The sequence below is a fragment of the Crocodylus porosus genome, unplaced genomic scaffold (genome assembly GCF_001723895.1).
Source record: "Crocodylus porosus isolate Cpor-Errol unplaced genomic scaffold, CroPor_comp1, whole genome shotgun sequence".
Classification (NCBI taxonomy): domain Eukaryota; kingdom Metazoa; phylum Chordata; order Crocodylia; family Crocodylidae; genus Crocodylus; species Crocodylus porosus.
Genome location: NW_017728886.1, coordinates 75,829,810 through 75,849,480, shown reverse-complemented (window position 1 = coordinate 75,849,480; position 19,671 = coordinate 75,829,810). Strand labels below are relative to the sequence as shown.

The 19,671-nt window shown below is 39.2% G+C and overlaps 2 protein-coding genes across 3 annotated transcripts in view; one reads left to right on the top strand and one right to left on the bottom strand.

Annotated features, from left to right (window-relative positions):
* The window catches only part of ASTE1 (asteroid homolog 1 (Drosophila)), a 7,755-nt gene extending 546 nt beyond the window's left edge, over positions 1-7,209 (top strand). Inside the window, 4 exon segments of the mRNA XM_019536785.1 lie at positions 1-951; positions 3,059-3,269; positions 4,358-4,553; positions 6,246-7,209. The exon segment at positions 1-951 is cut by the window's left edge and continues 113 nt beyond it. Coding sequence (XP_019392330.1) covers positions 1-951; positions 3,059-3,269; positions 4,358-4,553; positions 6,246-6,534 — 1,647 coding nt within the window. The 3' untranslated portion in view covers positions 6,535-7,209.
* A 5,040-nt stretch (positions 7,210-12,249) lies between these two features.
* The window catches only part of ATP2C1 (ATPase secretory pathway Ca2+ transporting 1), a 100,687-nt gene continuing 93,265 nt past the window's right edge, over positions 12,250-19,671 (bottom strand). For both annotated transcript variants that reach the window (XM_019536765.1, XM_019536773.1), the window contains exons 22-27: positions 19,208-19,276; positions 18,050-18,166; positions 16,417-16,564; positions 15,697-15,792; positions 14,848-14,989; positions 12,250-13,143 (exon numbers count right to left, since the gene is read on the bottom strand). In XM_019536765.1, the coding sequence (XP_019392310.1) occupies positions 13,007-13,143; positions 14,848-14,989; positions 15,697-15,792; positions 16,417-16,564; positions 18,050-18,166; positions 19,208-19,276 (709 nt within the window). In that variant the 3' untranslated portion in view covers positions 12,250-13,006. The remainder of the gene's footprint in view (positions 13,144-14,847; positions 14,990-15,696; positions 15,793-16,416; positions 16,565-18,049; positions 18,167-19,207; positions 19,277-19,671) is intronic.

Below are 19,671 nucleotides of genomic sequence, written 5' to 3'. Positions count from 1 at the left end.
TTCCGCCAGGTGCTGGCGGGTGCGGGGGTGCCATTCGTGCAGTGCCTGGGCGAAGCAGACCGTGACGCAGCAGCGCTGGCCCGGCGCTGGGGCTGCCCGCTGCTCGGCTCCGACAGCGACTTCTGCACCTTCCGCCTGCCCGCTGGCTACTGCCCCCTCGGCTACTTCCAGTGGAGGGACGTCGCCGGAGAGAGCCCAGAGTGCTACATCCCCACCCGCTGCTTCTCGGCAGACAAGCTCTGCGCCCACTTTGGCCGCCTCGACCAGGCCCTGCTGCCCCTCTTTGCCCTGCTGAGTGGCAACGACCGCGGCCGTCTGCCAGCCCTCGACACCTTCCTCTGCAAAGCACACCTGCCCACGCAAAGTTGCTGTCGCCGCCGGGGGGCAAGGAAACACGGGCAAATCTGCAGGCTCCTGAGCTGGCTGGCGGGCTTTGCCAACCCTGCCGAAGCAGTCGACAGTGTGGTGCAGCATCTCCGAGAGCACGAGAGGCAGCAAGTGAGAGAGCTGCTACACGCCTCCCTGGACGAGTATGAACGGGCCGACGGGAACCTCGAGGACTTCTTTGAGACAGGAAGCTACGAGTCACGGGTGGGCCGGGAGCTGGAGTTACCCTGCTGGATGCTCAGGTCCCTGGCAAGAGGCGACCTGTCTCCCTTCATGACAGATGCTCTGATCCTCAGACGAACGTTCCTCCATGTGCAGGTGGAGAACATGCAAAGACCAAGCGCTCATGCTGTAGCGCTGCCCATCCGGCAGGTGATCTACGGGTTGCTTCTGAATCCTGGCCAGGACTCAGAAACCTGCGGGGACGCGAAGCTGCCTGCACAGCTGCCAGTTGTTCAGGAATTTGACAGATTCCAGAAGACCCTTAAGAAAACATTTGTTCAGACTACAGTGCTGCCTGTGCCATTTTGCAGTGACCATCTACCTTTGGACAAGTTAACCAAGGTATACGGCTAAGGCAGCAGATGTTGTGGATAATGATGTTATGCAAATGAAAGGAAGAAAATATCCACCACCCAAGTCAGCCAGCTTGCTATCAGATATGCTGGTTATTGTTGTTAGCAAGACCATACCATGTAATAAGTGTTGATGCTGGGGAAGGTGGGGGTGCAGTACTCTACGCTGCCATCATTGAATGCTGGCTCCAGCCAGGCTGCAGTCCTGCACCAAACTTTAAGCATAGAAATCTCAGGGGCGGGGCACAGCCCACTCCCAATGCATTACTTATAACCACTAGGCTTCATTTGTGAATGGTTACAGACTCATGATCTTTAGTTTGCAACAATCAAAGAGACTGCATCTCTCTTCCATATTACATATTTCTTTTTAGATGATACTTGTCAGTACAGGCAGAACTGATTGTCATTCCCATATTTAATGTTGTCCCAAACTTTCAATTATAATTCCTGTGTTGTTTTGAATATAAGCCTTCAGAAACCAATCTTGTTGACCAAAACTTTAGGAACAAGAATTCTGGGGGATTACTTGTTTTTTGGGGGGGAAAGCAGGAAGATTAGACTTGTATTTAGAGGCGTCTTTCCATCCCCCTGAAAACTCATTTGGATTTAGTCAGACTTTATATGTTTCAGAAAAATCCATTATGTACTCCAGTAGAGTGCACTGGAGAGCGTCACACCAAAAACTCCAACTGTTCCAGCTCTTTGTACAACTACAAATAAAGCAGGAACTGAAGCTGCTTCTTGAGCAATGCTGGGGTTGAAATTCCACAGGAAACTTGTAGGTTGAGCTCTGGGATTAAAGGTGCCAGTTCTGTGCACTATATTATGGAGCAACTCTTGCCAGTAAGAGGAATGGAAATATTTCCCACACCCATTTTAAAGATGCTTAATTGTGAGGTTACACAAGGTTGCTTCCGGGCAAACTGGAAATAATCCAGATCTTGAATACTGTAGGGATGGCCATTCTGACTTTCAGAGTGAATGTGTTGAATCTGTTTTTACAGCAGTGCATTTACTTATTTAACCATCCTGGCAACATGTGTTTTCCACTAGCAAGTAACTGTTCCCTAAATTATAGCAGTCTGCTGCTTAGGTCCACCTGAAATTGATACTTGTTCATGACCCACAAACTCCCACTCCTCCAAAGCAATACAGATATTAAGGCACCTTAATCTGGCCTTGGTGTGTATGCAAGCATGCTAGTCTTTCATTAAATCAGGACACATTTTTTGTAATACAATTTTTTTTAGAACCGTGTAACTGATATACATGCACCAGTGTTATTGCACTTCTGTAGGGTCTTTTAAAAAATAGTCTAATCTATTAGCTCAGTGGTTCTCAACCTTTTTAGACTCAAGGCACCCCTCACAAACTGCCAGCATTCAGCTTTCACTTTATTATTATTATGGAAAAAAAATTAAGCAGTTCTTCAGTTGTAAAGAACTCAGACCACAGCTGAATGTTTTTGACACTATGGATTCTATTTGGAAATCTTGGAGTGCTGCAACACCCTGGTTGAGAATTACTGTATTAGCCAAAACTCGTATGAAGTGGGGCTCCTACAGTACAAGTGAAACAAGTGCAGACCTGTGAAATATTTCATACGGAAGAGTCCACTGTTCAATTTGGATGGGGCCTGCTCAGAATGACTTAAATATGCAATGGTGACTAGATTTTTTTCAAGTGTGCTCAGCTCTAATAGTTATATAAACAAAGTGGACATATTTTTAATATGTATATTGTTTAAAATCCTATTTCTACACCTACGTCTGACTTCAACTTGAAAAGCCTAGCCTTACATAGTAAATACCACAAAACATCAACCTCATTTTCTTTTAATGATTCCATGTCCTGACAAAAGTACGCACTGCACAGAAGATCTCTGAAATTTGTTAAATGGGAAAAAAAAGTCATCTACATTATTTCAATATTAAAGAGTTTTCTTATTTTTAACAAAAAGTGATCGAAGTACTAGCTGTTTAACACTAAAGTATGTTATTTGAACTGGGGCAAAGTCATCAAAGAAAATATAGGTGCAAGTGGATGCAGTAAAACATCCATTTTTTTAATGTAAAATTGTGACTGCTTTGCAGGTCCCCATGTCAGATCGCCTGAAGCTTCTGTTGGAGACCCTTGGAGTGAAATCTAACATCCTAGAGCCTATCCCCAGCCACTTGCAGCTCCCTGTTGCTGTAACCTGCTATTGGACACGTTATTCAGAACCTACAGTGAAACTGCATCATTTGAAAGCATTACTTCTAGGAATTGTATTTGGAGAACTGCAGAGGACAATGAGTAGCCCAGGTAGGTCTCCAAAGAATTAAACCTTGGCTTCTTTCATTCTAGATGCTTGGTTTACATGCAGATGAGTGTCCTGGTTATAATTTTTCCCTATTCTTAACTTGTCCACATCCATACAAATGAACGATAACTTATACTCCATCCAAAGCAGTAAATTTTTTACATTGTTATTCAAAAACAAGGTTCTGTCCAGCAGTTGAGAGCTGAGGAATTTGAATTTATAAACTCAATTCTGTTTCCAATTCACCCTGTCTTTGGAAGGTCATCTAACTTTTCTGTGCCTCTTTAAATGGATAAATAATATTCATGTATCCTGTGAGGTGGTATCTGCCTTTGTAAATCTTGCATTGGGACTTTAAGATTAAGAGGGCTACAAGGAGGGGTAAATGTTTATCATCAGACTTAGTATGCAGATGTTTAAAAAAAAAATGGTGCAGCTTCCACCACTGAGAGACATGCTTCCTATAGGAAAAGTTGTGTTACCAAGATATGAATCTTTGCTAAACTTACCTTTACTTACAAAAAACACTCACGTTGCCCGTCTTATGGCAATGCATTCTAATTCCAAAGCCATGGTTAGTACACGGACTTTAAGTACAGAACTTCTTCCATTTCTGTGAGAACTTTGTTCTTTCTGGGAGAGGAAATGCAATTATGTTTGTTATAAAGACACCAAGTGGCACTTGCCACCCTAAGATTTGAGGAATCCCTGATTTGAGGGAGCAAGAAAGTGCATGCCAAGGTGGGGGTTTTTTTTCTTTCAGAGTTATGGACGAGAGAGGATGGACAATGCAGCTCCCATTTGTTTCTCATTAATTGGCAAAAAGTGAGGGACCTTTTAATTATTTTCAAGTTGGTCCACTGCTCATGTAATGTGTGTGCTTGTAGTCAATAAGCAAGTAAAATGACTGAATTCTCAATAGACACACAGATTGTGGTTCTTAAGCAATAACAATTCAAGATATTTTGAATAATACAGTTTCTTCTAAGGCTTGTGTATAGAACTATTACTACAAGAGGTCTATAGGTATCTATCACAGAAGAATGTACAAAGTCTCCAAAATACTCTTGCTTGTCTTTTCAAACTCTAGGTCCTGAGGTTTTCCATGTTAAAGACAACAAGGTAGCATATGACCATTTTCTGAAATGGAAGGAAAAGAAACTGCAGAATACAGGCCTGGATTTAGATACAGCCCACACATTTTGTCAGTGGCAGTGCTGTCTCCAGATGGGATTGTATCTCAACCAGCTACTCTCATCTCCTCTCCCTGAGCCAGACCTAACTAGGTAAGAATTCATAACAGAGTTATGAAGTGTTGCAGGTATAATGCCACTCTTCCATCCTATTTCCTTTGTTATCTCATATTACATTTGCTGTGCCTTTATGAGCTTCTTGGGTTAGAGATTTGCTGAAGTTGTAAGAGTTTATCTTCTTTTATACAGTACACTCTGACACTTAACAAATGCTAGCAGCTTCTAATGCTTCAGCAACTCAGCTTTTCATAATTACTGCATACATTTTTTGACCCAAGATATAACAATCTCCTTTGAAATGTTTTAGCAAAACAGTTTTCTTTCAATACAGGCAATATGGGGTGATCTGTAACGGCTTGCAACATTTTGGTTGTCAACTTACGTGATATAGTGGCTCTTTCTGACCTTTGCCTTATAAGAGATTGCTGTGACTGAAATCATGCGACATTAAAATTCGCAAGCTTAAGGCCTGATCTCCCACATGCTTAGTGAGGCCATCAAAAATATTCAAGGGATTAAAACCTTTTAGGTAGCATGCACCAGAAACTGGGCAAACAACTGGAAGAATGAGCAGAGAAGTAATTCGTGAAGATAAAAGTACAAACTGAAAACCTGAAAAAGAATTAAACTTTAAAAGCATGTGGAAGTCATCTGGAACTTTACAGCGAGATGCTAAGCAGTTGCATTGTAGCAGTATGGTTTATACGATGTATTACAGAACAGTTGCATACATTATAGTATAACCACTTTCACAGCTTATTTCTAGCATCTGCATTTTGGGTTTATATCCAAGTTAAGGGCCCTATCTAGATATAAATCTAATTACAGGTTTATTCCAGCTTTCTACTTAAATTCAGCATTCTCAACAATATTCAACATGCTGGGAAGTCATTTCTCTTTCTAGGGGTCCAATATGTTCTGTAACTTGTTAAATGCAGAGACATAATCCTTGTCTTCACATAATCTTACTTACCTTTGTAAATTAAAAATATTTCTTTGCTCACATGTAGTGTTCAAATAAAAACAGCACAGTGAAACTTGAAGATATGACTAATGTTCCCAAATTCTCAGCAACTAGATGCTAACATAATCCAGCTTTTCTGATCAAATACAAACATTGTAATTTATAAAAAAATGTAGCTGTCATCTGAAGTACTACATTTTGCCCGTTTTCAAAAGACTATTTTCTTAAAATCTGTATTGTCCCTATGAATAGCTATGTGATCATGCACCTACTGACAATTTGGATTTGAATAGAACATTGTGACATTGGTTTAGCCAGCTTTTCTAAAAGCTTATATAAGGACTAACTTCAGTGCAGCTGGGGCCATACATTGTGCCAGTGTGCAGCTGTGGCCATATGCTGCAGAAGTGGGACCCCCAGCACTGCTGCTTCCCACCAGGAGGAGCCCTCCTGGGATTTACCTGCCATACCGGAAGGGCACAGCCCCACACTGTGCAGGCTGAACAGTGGTGCACAGCAATGGGAGAGGCAACTGAAGGGGCCCACAAGCCATGTGCTGGCCCTGCTCAGGCCACCAGTTGGACAGCCCTGGCTTAAACAATCATTTTTCAGAGGAGCATAGCTGAGAAAATCATGGATGAGATTGCGGCTTAAAATTTAAAAAAAAAAAAAAAAAAATCAATTTAATTAAACAGCATATTTTTCCTAGATTTATAGATATAGAAGGTTCTAAATATTTTTTTCCTTCTTCCTTTGACCAGGCTTTATAGTGGAACTGTTGTGCATAGACTGTGTCATGAGCTTAAGTCATCACCCTCAGCAGAAAGTCTACTTAGCCTGTCTCCAAAGATAAGTCAGCTTTATTTTGATCTGTTACATACTGTTAAGTCAGCTGTACCTTCAGACTTCTTTCAGAAGACCAAGTTTAAGTCCTGCAAGGAAAAAAAGAAAGCGGCTAATCAGGAAGAGACTACCAGTAAGTGTGTAACAATGGAAATTCAGCCTTTACATGATCTCAATAGATTTGCATTACTCGAAATGGAAGATTAATGACGACACATGCAAGGAATGATCTTTAATGCTGCACGAATGGGCAGTAGTTACGCTGAAGTGCATGGATTGTATTGGAATTTGACTGGCCTGTTCACAAAATTTGATCCAAACTGGATCTTTTTTTAGAATTAATCCTGTTGCAGGGATTTTTGTGCATTAAATATTACATATTACAGTTTTCTTAATTGTAGGTATTAAGTTATTGGAGCTTTCTTAAAGTAATCAACGAGTATCCAAGCTCCTCAAGAGTAGAGGAATAAAACAAGTTTGGCACTTCAAAGCCAGGCTCTTTAAGATTACATTCTTCCCTCATCTCCAGTTCCCTCTCAGGAAAGAAAAGATCTTGGACACCACACTGGAAACCCATTTTAAGTTCACTTTGGAGGTATATATTTAAACCATTTTAACTTGTAAGAGGATGCTGACTTAAATTACATTGTAGTGAAAAACAAGTAATGCTGCTTTGCATTTGCCAACAGAGGTTAACGTCCATTGACTTATAGTGGAAGTCAGGCCATTTGCACCTTCCATGTGATATTCCAATTGCTGCCCTGTCATGGGAGGACAAGGAGGAACCTGTGCCTTTTCTATCCTGTTTTGCTTAAGAAAAAAAGAAATATGGAGTTTTAATACTACTGAGAGCTACCACAAAATGGCCTTTTCTCCCTTGAAAAGTATTTGTTACCACTTGAGAGATTGGCAAGAAAAGTTTCCCTCCCTGAAGGCTCTAAAAAGAAGAATGTTAAAGATGTGAGCTATAATTGTCTTAGCACTTGGCATTCAATAGAAAATGTTTGGTGTACCTCACATGAAACTTACGTTATTTAGATAACAGCTCTTAGGATTTCAGTAGGTAGTTACCCATTATACTTCTCAGCTGAGATCGTCAGTTCCATGCACATAAATGTAAGAACAAATCATATTTTTAATATGTCCTTTGCAATAAAAGCTAGTATTAATTATATGTCTCTTTCTCTGGATTAAGAGGTTCTTTGGTTATTAACTGCATCTGTCATTAGGGCTTTATCCAGTACTCACCAGATCTCAAGCACCTCTGATCTCTGCTCCATCTTTGCCTGTTCCTGTGCTTTCACTCCCATTTCCTAGACTGTTTTTCATAGTGAAATTTCTAGAAAAGATTTTTCAGGAAACATTTACTTCTTAGATAGAAGTTCTCAGCCTGAAGTGGTTCTCTCACAGGGATCTGAGGTTGATCAGGCTAAAGTCACAGGACATCAATAACATATTGATACATTAGTTATATTGCATTTTCCTTCTGATGGATGATTATCCATTATTGCTCTTATGAGTTCATTGTCCTAAGTACATGGATAGATTGTTTGAAAGTTATCCAGGAAATATATTTTTTTTACATGTTTTTAAGCAGCCTGATCTTCAAGAGTAACAATTTCTATAAAGCAATAGCTCTAAGACATAGTAATATTGATGGCTTTACATATAACATTCAACATTTTTACACTTGGAAAATATTTACCAGATCGGCTCAAGGAGTTTAAATTCTGTCAACAAAATCACATTCATTGGAAACATGCAAAAATGAGGTTCGGGGAGAGAACCGTTTTGTAAACCTGTACCAGTCTTTTGTCAAACATTTTACTCCAAGGATGTTACTAAAACCCAAAAGCCACCTTTCTTTTCTGAAAACAAAAACACACTAAGGAGCCCATGTGATAAAGAACTGTGCATAGAACTGGGAGACGGGTATCCCTGGAGCCAGATGGGCTTATCAATTAATGTTTTGCACATAGAATTCAGTTGTTAAATTTTGCAGGTTGCAGATGATTTCAGATGCCCATATTCCTGAAAAATAAACATTGCGTTAAGCTGTTTGAAAAGAAGTGAGACACTTAGTACTGTTTAGATTTATGAAAGGACTACTTGCAAGATAGAAAGTTTGCAAAAAAGTTTCTTCCTGTGCCTAAGGCCTACCTTGTTTTTCAGTAACTTACCAGCAGATGGCACCCAAGTACAATCTTAGAGAAAGTTAACCATTCTATGCTATTTTGAATGCTATTTCTTTTCTTAACAATAGCAAACCACTTTATGGACTGCACCACTCACAGCTACAAAGCTGCAAAATTCACATCTTAATTTAAGTTCATGAGTAGAACCCAAAATGCTCACTCAAGCACAGATCTTATTGAGTCCAGTCTTTTTGACTATGTAAAAATTTATTTGGCCCCAGGAGGTGTACGGCCAAGCTGATTCTAGGTAGTTTATGTTGATAATCTCAATGCATTGTTCTAAAAAGACAGCCAGAGCTTCACACACATGTGACTCAGCTATTTGGGTTTAGAGAAAGAGAGAGAAATGTCTCTTAAATAAACTATTAAAATAAAATTGGGATGTGCATTTTAGAAAGCTGATGAATTTTGAATGGAACTAGTCTGGTGTACTGTTTAAATCTGCATTTTAAAAATGTTTCAACTAAATTGATAACTTATAGGTGTTTTGCATATCCAAAGTAGACACTATCCTATAAAGCTGAAAGTCCCAAACAATTCAATTATTTGTTTATAAAAATGAAAAGAAACCCCAAGAAAACTAAATATTCATGCTCACTGAAGGTTTGAGAAAAGGAAAAAGGTTACTTGTGCATCTTAAAAAGTTACTTACAAAGTTATATTGGCTTTAGCAAGGTTTAGGGCATCTGATAAGATTCTTGTGCGATTAAGGTTTGTCAGGTAGGCAAAGTTTGTACTCAGATACATGTTTATATTTTTAAGTTAGGAAGTTTCTGTAAGCAGAATCACTTGCCAAATTTTTACTAATGAATTGTCAGGATTATGATGCATATATTTCACAGAGTATGTAACTGGAATTTGTTTAAACCAACGATGCCCAACCTTTTCATCTCATGGGCCACATGGGCAATGCCAGGTCCTTCGTCAGGGCAGATTTGTCTGGTGGCCCTGATCCAGCATGTGGGGCAGGCAGGGCCAGAACCTTACTCTAGCTGCATGGCAATGGTCCGATCTGGCCATAGTTCAACCACATGGGGCTTGTAATTTTGGCAGTGGCTTAGGGGTGGTGGTATTAATTGCCACCGCTCCCCCCAACATTATATTTCCTGATCCTTGGGGGAGTGCAATGGGCCAACTGTGACCCATATGCCAGGGACTCAGCACCCTTGGTTTAAACCGTTTATTTATCTCAGTCTCTTTGAGATGTATTGTCCAAATTTTTCTGCTTATAGTAGTGGCATCAATCCCAGGATCTAGGGATCAGAACCATTTAGTCAGTTTTATCCTATGGCTCACTCAGGTTGAAGTTCAGAGGAGAGATCCTGAACCAGCCAGATGTCCTGCCTTCTGAAAAAGATTACTAAAATATGACCAGAAGGCATTCTGTGAGCACTATACAACTCCCGACAGGACAAAGGAAAGAACTCAATATTGGAAAGTGTTGCATTTCCCATTTCAAAATTCAACTACCTCCTGTAAAGCCAGGTGAACTGAATGTTGTATACCTTCATTAAAAAATTATTGAAGCTTAAATCACTATTCAGAATATCAATAAAATGAATATATTTATTACATCATCTTAAGATCCAGAAGAGGTCTCCAACCATCTTTTGAGTAATTAGGGGGAGAAAGGTGGGGGAAACTTGACCTGAATTGAAGAGGATGAAAATGCACCTTATGCTTCAGATGATCTCAAACTGGTAAGCCTAGAAAGGGAAAACCTCTCCCCTCTCGCCACAGGTGGCCTTAAATGGTTGTTCTAGGTGCTCACTTTTGAGCAACAGGGTGCTAATTTTAAGTGCTTCACTTTAGGTTCCTGTAATTAAGGAATTTGGTCTCAATTCAGGCTACTTTCCAGTTTTGAATGAGCAATATCTTTCCTTTAGTCTGGCCTCCCACCTCCCCGCCAATGAGAGGTATTTGTTTTTTTCCTGATTTTAAGATATATAGGCAATTGCCAGTTACTGGTTGTTCTAGTGTGCATCAAAGTTTTCCACATGCAGTTGTAGTCTCTGGTTACTTTTTCAAATATATACAATACATTAAAAAGATACTTTGACTTCTACCTTCCTCATTTTCCTAAATGTTCAAACTTCAGCCCCATCTAAATTTTTTTCCTTCTGGCTTCCCTTTGGGTTTACTCTTCTTAAGAATGTCTTCATCCTGATGTGTTGTAATAGGGTTAGAGTATTGTTATGGCTGTGACAGTCCAGGAAATATAAGAATAGGCAAGGATTTTTCAGTGTTACCTTTATTTGACAAACAGTATAGTTGGAAGAGACGTTAGACAAGATTTACAGCACCAAGTGCCCTTCCTTGGGTTTGTGCGCCTGACAGCTTGTCTAATGCGTCTCCCAACCATATAGTTGGTCCAGTATGAGATATCACAAAAAAAAACTACTTGCCTCATTCTTCAGATTAGTCAAGCCTTGAAAAATAGAAATAGTGTTCAGGGTTGTGGCAATAAATGGACTGTTTTTCCCCTTAAGCTTCATTATAACTACCAGTTTTGTCCCTGAAACCACTTACATGACAAGGAAAGTCTCCTGGCTCTGCAGCAAGAACACTGGGCATGTCCCCATGAACAGAAGGAATGTGCATTTCCCCAGGGATAACTACATATTTGTGCTATTGCTAGTTGTCCCCAGGGAACACCCCTGCACGCACGCTCTGGCACATGGCAAGTAGCCCTGTATAGGGTAGAAGAGGCTGGGGCTGTCATCTGGGCTGGCCCCCACAGCCTTTCCAAAGGGACTCCAGCATCAGCGATCTGGGCCCATGGCTAGCAGCCAGAGCATGGATCTGGCCAGCCAGGCTCCTGTTTAGGGCGGCATACACTGCTGCAATGTACACCGCCCTGCTTTTTTCTGGGACAGGTTTTTTGACACAGGCATCACCCAGTGTCAAAACTATCCACCGTGCTGCAAATTAGCATGGTGAACATCTGCATGCACACTGTGTGCAGTTTGCAGCACCATAGGTCTGCGGCACTGCAAACTGCACATGCATGCTGATCTGGACATGTCCTAAAATGATCAAATATAACTTCTCATAACCACAATTCCTTACATCCAGAAAGAAAGCAGCACACTAACATAGTAGATATAATTATTTTCTCTACCTAGCTAGCATTTATTCTTCAGACATCTTTTATTTAAAGTTATAATTTATAGTTTATATTTATTTGAGCTGGGGGTGAGGTGAGGAGAAGGAATAAAGTGAATATCCAATCAATTCCCCTACCTCTGAAGTACAGGGATGGACAAACCATGTGATTGTTAAAGTAGCTGTAGTGAACTAAGGTAATTAAGACCTTGAATTCAAGAATGTGATTAAGTTATTCACTGCTGTTTCAAATTAACATTGCATTAAGCCTTGCTCTGTATTTGAAGCATCTAAAATAAACACCACTGAACTATCCAGAGTGCCCAGACATTACTGTAAATTAACACTAGTTTGGTTATATTGAGGCAATTTGGTAAAACATTCTGTTCCAAGAATTGCTCTATAATTTGGTTGACTATAAGCCGGACTGCAAGAAGAAATATTCTGACATTTCCTTAAGTAACAGCAGAGATAGAAAATGGAGTTCAGCTTCATTCAAGGGGTGCAAAAATCAGAAATTCATGGTACCCAAGAGCAAGAATCCCTGTGCTATCATTTATCATGTTGAGAGGGAAAACTGGAATTTGATTTCTCCAGAGAGGCCAGAAAACAAACAAGATACTTCAGTAAAATGCTGGTTTTGTTCAAAACATTGGCTTAGACACCACACTTATTTTAAGAAAAGCAAACATTTACTTCAAATTGCAGTATAGGCTTTTCAATCACAAAAAGAAAGAAAATTAAAAAAAAAACAGTGATCCGACAGTGGTCACATCCTGTGCAAAAAACTTAGGATACAAAAAATTGTAGCACAAGGTACTTGAGCCGCTTACACATTGCAGGATAAAGTAAATAAATACAGTAGCTGAAATATGGCACTCTTGTGACTCAAATTCTAAACCAATGGAATGCCTCTGAAATATTTAATTTTATCCTTGTATTAGTAACAAAGCCCCACCACCATTAGAGAAAAGGAATACAATATTTTTTAAATAAAAACAAAACTAAAATATTTATATCTAAGGTAAGGTTTTTTTATACAGTTATACCTCTTAAGTGCAGAAGGTGGGACTTGGACTTAGACATCTCTCTTTAAAGTAACTCCCCACACAGTTTACAAAGTTCCATTCAATCTCAAAAGTAAATTTAGGTTTGAAGAAAAACGTTACCAAAGTTGCATAATTTCTTTTGTTACTCCCACAACCGGAAGTTAAATTCTCAACAGTCTTGAAATACGAACGTTCATTTTTAGTCAGTGAAACATAAAAGGACTTGTCAACAGCCCTTGGGATTTCTTTATCCTTCCAATTCTGTTTTGCTCTCGCCTACATCCTTAGACAGCAATCCCTAGGTTTGCAAACAAAAGAATGCAATATGCATCATACATCAAGAAAAGACAACGAAGAGGACGAAGAACTTCCACGTTTCTGGATCTTCTCCTTGCTTCTTTCAACCTTCTTTATAATTTCTGTCACAATGCACACAGAAGAGGTGAGACCCAGAAGAAACAACAAATCTAGAAGAGACAGTAGGATTTGTTTTTAATTTCTGGGTAATTGAAGAAAGACGGTCAAAACTAAACCATGCACAACTTGTTCTGAAGTATATGACAAGATATTTCTTTCTAATCATTAGGGATAAGCTTTTTCAGAATACGTAAAAAGTAAGTTTTTGCAGGACATAAACATAAACATCCACAGGTTACTACTCCAAAATAACTGAAGACTGACATGATGTATTAATCTATTAAATGAATTTCATATTGCATATGTAGAAACTGCCATATTTACTTGAATTCAAGATGAGACTTCCCCCCCCAGTTATCTTAGGGGGAAAAAGTCTCTCGTCTTAGATTCAAGGGAGGGGGAGAGGAGGTAAGGGCCAAGCAATAAGCAGTTGCTGCAGCTCCAACTCTGGCTCCAAGCCTAGGTCACAGCCAGAGTCACAGATGAAGCAGCTGCCTGCCCATCCACCCTGAAGTCTTTGTTTGCTCCCCTACCACTGCTTAGTGTTAGGCAGAGCTCTGGCTCTGTTCCCTCCTGGCACAGAGCAGATGCAAACTCTGGACTCTGCCTGACCAGAGTAGAGGCAGCGGTAGCTCCAGCCCTGAGACACTGCTGTATGGCTGGGCAGGGGCTGGAGCTTGCACATGCTCCAAGCCTGGGAGGAAATGGAGCCAGAGCGAAGCTTGAAAGCAAGTACAGCCAGGGGAACAGAGGCTGAAAGGAACAGGCTGGGAGGGGGGGCACCAGAAGCAGGGAAGGAAGTGGTGGGGGCTTCCTGTTCCCCAAACTACCTATCTCCCTGCTTTCCCCACTGTAGCAGCAAGGGGACAAATTCAAGACAGCTCTCCGATAAATTATAACAAATTTATAAATATTTCATACACAACATCTAATTATTGGAGGTTGTCTTAAATTTGAAATAGTCTTGGATTGAGGTAAATATGGTATTAACATTTATTGCTAGAAAGTAAAGTCTTTTCTTGTAAGCAATACAATTAGATACTATTCTGAACAAAAGCCAGCTTCTTGGAGTCAACACTATATCAAGGAAAGAAAAAAAAGGTTGAGAAGTACACTCTACTAGAGATAGTTTATTTTTACCTCCAAAAAACAACAGCAGAAATAGCTGTAACTACTCTGGAAGAAAAATAAGAGTAAAATAAAAATATTGAAGTGATGACTGGCAAACTGCAGCCTTTCAAAATCATGCCATTGAAACATTTTAACCAGCCACAAACTGAAGTTTCCAGACAAGATTTTTGAACACTGAAATTCTCTCCTTAAGTAAAGTACTTTGGTTTTGCCTATCCCAGTATAATATGGTTCTTATCTACTTGTTTTGTGCATCTCACCATATCCATTTAATCACTGCTCTCCAAGAGAAGTAACCAGAACTTACAAAATGAGGGTCTGCACCATTATTTCACTTAGGAATTAAAGATAAAAAGTATTCTACAACCATCAGTCAGCTAATTTATGGATTAATCCACTGGGAGCCAACCTTTTGGCAGACAAGCCACAAATCAGTCCTACGCCTTCTCCACCCACCGCTCCAAGCCTCTTCCATGCCTAAACTGCCCTTTCTGCTCCCTGCCCTCTGCACCACTCATCTCCTCTCAGACCTGCCACTTGTGGCAGATGTACTGCAGGTTGGCCATCCCTGAATTAATTATTGCTTGAGCAGTACCAATATAGAAAAGAAAGACTTTTCTTACCCAGGACACTCAGGCTTTCCGTTTGAAAAACCTTCTGAAGTGGAGGGAAGTAAATGACCAGTAACTGCCCCATTATAGATCCAAGAACAGCGTAACAGAACATTTTATTACTGCAAAGTCCAATCTCAAACACAGATTTTGTCTGCGAAATGAAAAGACATAATACATTTTATTATATCTGTCATTTTAAATCTGAAGACTCTCAGTACCTTACTGATTTGCGATGAAACACATAATGCAAAAAAGTCTATTTCTAGATGTGGTTACCTTTCTAGAACTCAGACTTGGGGAATTTAAAAAAAAATGTTAAAGACAAAATAATGACATTTTGCTTCTGAATACTGCATGCAACTCTGGTCTGATATTTAATAATGTTATTACACTTTTTAAAAGCATAGTACAGTACAGCTAGGCCAACACTTTAATTTTAAATCAAGTTTTTTGCTTCTGTTATCGTAAAACTATGATTTGTAGTCACAGAGAAGTGAGGCTGGAAGGGACCTTGAGAGGTTATCTAGTCCAATCCCCTGCCTCAGACAGGATCATCCCTATCCAAGCCATCCCATACAAATCCACTGTATTTGTGTGTAGTGTTTCTGATTTCACACAGCAGTTACCTAAACTAAGTCACTGTTGACTTGCAGTTTAAGAAAATTCAAGTTAGACCTGTAACTCTTGAGTTAATTAGTACATGTTAAGTGTGCCCTCTCACACGATGAGAAATTAAGTCTGCAAAAAGAGTTGGGAACCTAGAAATGAAGTGAGAACATCTTCAACCAAGAAAAAGTATAGCTACTATGTAAACGGCTAGAACGTCACTGTGGTTGTGTTAAACATCAGGCCACATACCTGAGATCTGGAACTCAAAGCATTGAACATATCAAAAAATACAAAACAGGTGAAGGTCATTGTTGTATCTCGAGGTGTTATGACATTGTCTCTTAGCTGTCAATAAGAAAAACCAATGAAATGGTTTTAGTATACATAAGCCCCTAACAAATTTATCTACTAAAATAATTTAAAGATGTTTGCCACAATCTGATTTAGTGAATTATGTAAACAAGCACTCACAAGTGTCCTTATACATTTCATGAATAGTCTAAAATTCATGAAGTGATTGAAAGCTCCAGTTTTATAAACATTTATGCACATTGTTAGGGTACAAGAATGATGTCATGCATTAAAGAAAGGTTCCAATTCCTTCCTTCCTTCCTTCAAAGGAGAAAACGCATACACATTTTAGAACACTAATTCTAAGATTTTAACTCACTCTCCCAGATTCAGAATAAGCGTATTTGAAGTGTTGAGAGAGGCAGAGAGAAGGGAAATGAGGAAGGCTTGAGAATTCCTGAAGTCACACCTATTACTACTATTGCTCTCCCTTTCAGCCTCCTTCTACAAACCTCTCTCTCTAATCAGCCTGCAATAATTTAGGTCATAGCATAAGTAAAACTGCCTTTGGGAACTAAAAGTTCATCCACATTCACAATGTAACTGCAGAAATCAAGAAATCCTTGGTTTTTGTAAATGAAATCTGTTCCTGCTTTATTGTGCATATGTTTATCGTACCTCCCTCCAGAAGACAAAAAGTGTTCCGCACACAATAATTATTGATGAAACAAGTATTTTGACAATCAGGTTTTTCGTCAAAATGCTGTCCTTTAAGTTTCTTGGAGGCTTCCGAATAACATCTTTATCCACAGGCTCCACTCCAAGACTTAAAAAAAAAAAACAGTTTAGAAGCCTTTTTATTTTATTACCACATAAGGCATATTAATTAGAAGCAGCAAATTACTTAGAAAGAACCATTGTGTTTAAATGTTTCTGAAAACAATGTTTACATGTTCTGTTTACAGACTAAGCCTCATTTAGAAGGGTATTTGCAATCCCAGTCTAAAGTCTATGCACTTTGAGTTGTGCAGTTGCACAGTACTTAAATAATGAAGTATTTCCCTTTATCACATGCATGTTAAAGATCTCTTAGATCCTATTACCATATCTTTTCTAAAAATTGAAGCCATCCATGTTGTAGCTTAAAGGTTAATTTTTAAACAATAAATCCCATTTCTCCAAGCCAGCTTGAACTAATGGTTTATATTTTTTTCATATACCATGTATGTAGATCAATTACTAAAGAAAAAGTGAACTTAAAACAAAGTATACTTTTCTAGAACAACCAACTGCAATCAAATCTCCCTTAGCAGACACTACTTTTAAAGCCATAAACCCTCTGCTGTTTAACTCAATTGTGGGCGATCAAGTGCCAGACACCATGGTTAACAGGCAAAACAGTTCAGATGCCTTCCACTACCAGGCTCAGTTGGTAACTATGGAAATGCAATGCCTAACTCTTGGGAGAAAGAACCACTGAACACCAGTTACAATGGAAAGATAACATCCCTGCTTCTGTTTGGTAAAATCTATCCTCACAGTCTAGACATTGCCTTGGTAAAGCCTGAAGCAGTTAAGTAGGGGGAAGAGGGCCCACATCCTGTTGACTAAAACAGGGGTGGGTGCAACTGTTTTGAGTGGGAAGCTTTAACAACAAAAACCATTTTCTTTGGAGTAATGCACCTACTTTTATGGGATTCTACTCCTGGATCAAGAGTCAGACAGAATTATGGCATTGCTACCAGGATTTTCAGAACCTCTGATAGTGTATTAGGTAAAACAAATTTGAAATCAAGAATCAGAACAAAATAAAATGATACATAGTAGTGGGGCATGAAAAGTATGATTTTTTTAAAATAATTATTCTAAACTCTTTCTGGCTAGGAAGAGTATTTTTAGTTTCATCAGTTTTTAACTTATTGCCCGTTCATTTTTATCTCAGCCAGACACTGAGAAAGAACTGAAACAAAAGCTGGGTTTGAGGGGAAGGATATAAAACTTAGTGTCATCAATATACTGTAGACACTAGTTTAAAAGTGTCCACATTGCCCCTACCTTCATTAGACATGCATTGAAAAGAAGGGGCAACAACACGGCTCTAACACAAACAATATGATAGGCAAAGTTACACAGGTAAAAGATGCACTCTAGTCTTAGGATATACCAATTAAAATATCACTTTCTTTTATACAAGTTTAGATACTTTATAGATTACACACGCACAAGAAGTCCATCTCCCCTAATCATGGCATTCTTTATTTTGCTAGAACGGTACAGATCCTTATCTGGATGTGAAAATAAATATTTTTACCTTTGAGCTGGTGGTCCATCCATGATAATATTTATCCATAAAATCTGCATAGCATTGAGAGGATTAGGAAAGTTCATTAATGTAGCCAGTGAGATTAAAGTCAATGCAGCTATACTCCTGTTAAGAAAAGCCATTTCATTATTGTCAGTATGGCTATTTCCTGAAGATCAGTTAAAACAACACTTCAAGTGTTGACGATCAGATGTGTTAAGTTTAAATAGTTTTTATATCAAAACTAAAAGTAACCTTAACTCATAAGGTAAAGCCTGGGGATCATTTAGCACAATGAGGATTGATATTTGACAGGATTGCCACAATTTAGCCCATCACCCTTTCCAAGTACAATTTTGACCCCCTTTCCCTACCCAATTTGCTGCTCTTTCTGCTCCCTCCCCTATGCTCCCTACCCAGTCTACTATTCTGCTTTCTGCCCTATCTGCCACTATACAGTATGTCCCCTCTCTAATCTGTCATGTGACAAACAGCCTGCCCTGATGTCACTTGTGCCGCAGGTTGAGCCTCCCTGATTTAGCATATTCATCGACAGGTGGGTTTAAAATATGAAAATAATTTTGGTGATTAATGCAACATACAAGAAAGTTGGCCTTTTTCTGGAAAAAAAAAAAAAAAGGCCTCCCAAAGACAAGAAAGGTCAACACCAAAAGCAACTGTTGCTATGATCAGTACTGCTTATATATAGGGGAAGGAAGCTGGCAAGAAGAAACTCCCACACCCATCAGACTGGAGTGTGGATCAAAAGGGGAGGTGGAACTCCCTCACCCTTCACATGGGTTGGGCTTTTGGCAAGGGAGAGAAAAAAAGTGACCCTGGTGCTAAAGGGTATAGTTCCTCTAACCTAGGGGTGGCCATTCCCCTGCTAGCCTGATCAAATCTTGACCTTTTCCATATTAACAAAAGGGGGTTGTCAGAAAGTTAGAGGATTGGTTATTACTACACTGCTTTAATGACAACATAAGTTCTACTGAGTAAAATTAGACTAATATTTAGAAAACGTTCATAATCTAATCTAGTGCATCACCAATCTTTATGGAACCTATACTACTGTTTATTGTGTATTCTTCTGTATAGTGTTTTATGAAATTCAACTCATTTACAAAGTAACTGAAAGCTTTTAAGGTAATGGTATTGCAAACTTACGTGCTCAGTTGAAACCTAACAAAATTTTTTATGTTATTATAAATCCCTTTACCCTCTTCAATTGCAGACCTGGAATTAAAAAAATAAAAGCAAGGGAAATGAGGGTACTATGAATCAAGTATATGATAAGGTTGTAAAACACAGTGAAAAAATAACTTACAAAACGGACATTTATTGCATTGTACGTAAATTTAACTAAATGTTACAGGAGTCTTTATTCCACTGAGGCGGTTATAGTCACACTTACCCAGCTTTTCTATCAATCATGAAAAGTTTCTTATTCCAGCTCTGCTATAATTTGACTTTTAAATTAAGGGGCCATAATTAAAAATGATGATATCACTCTACAGGCAGAATTAACTGATCCTTGAAAGACATTTTCATCTCATTTGCACCCATGACACTTCCCCCCACCATTATGGCAGCACTCCACCACACCACTATCCCCACCATTATGGCAGCAC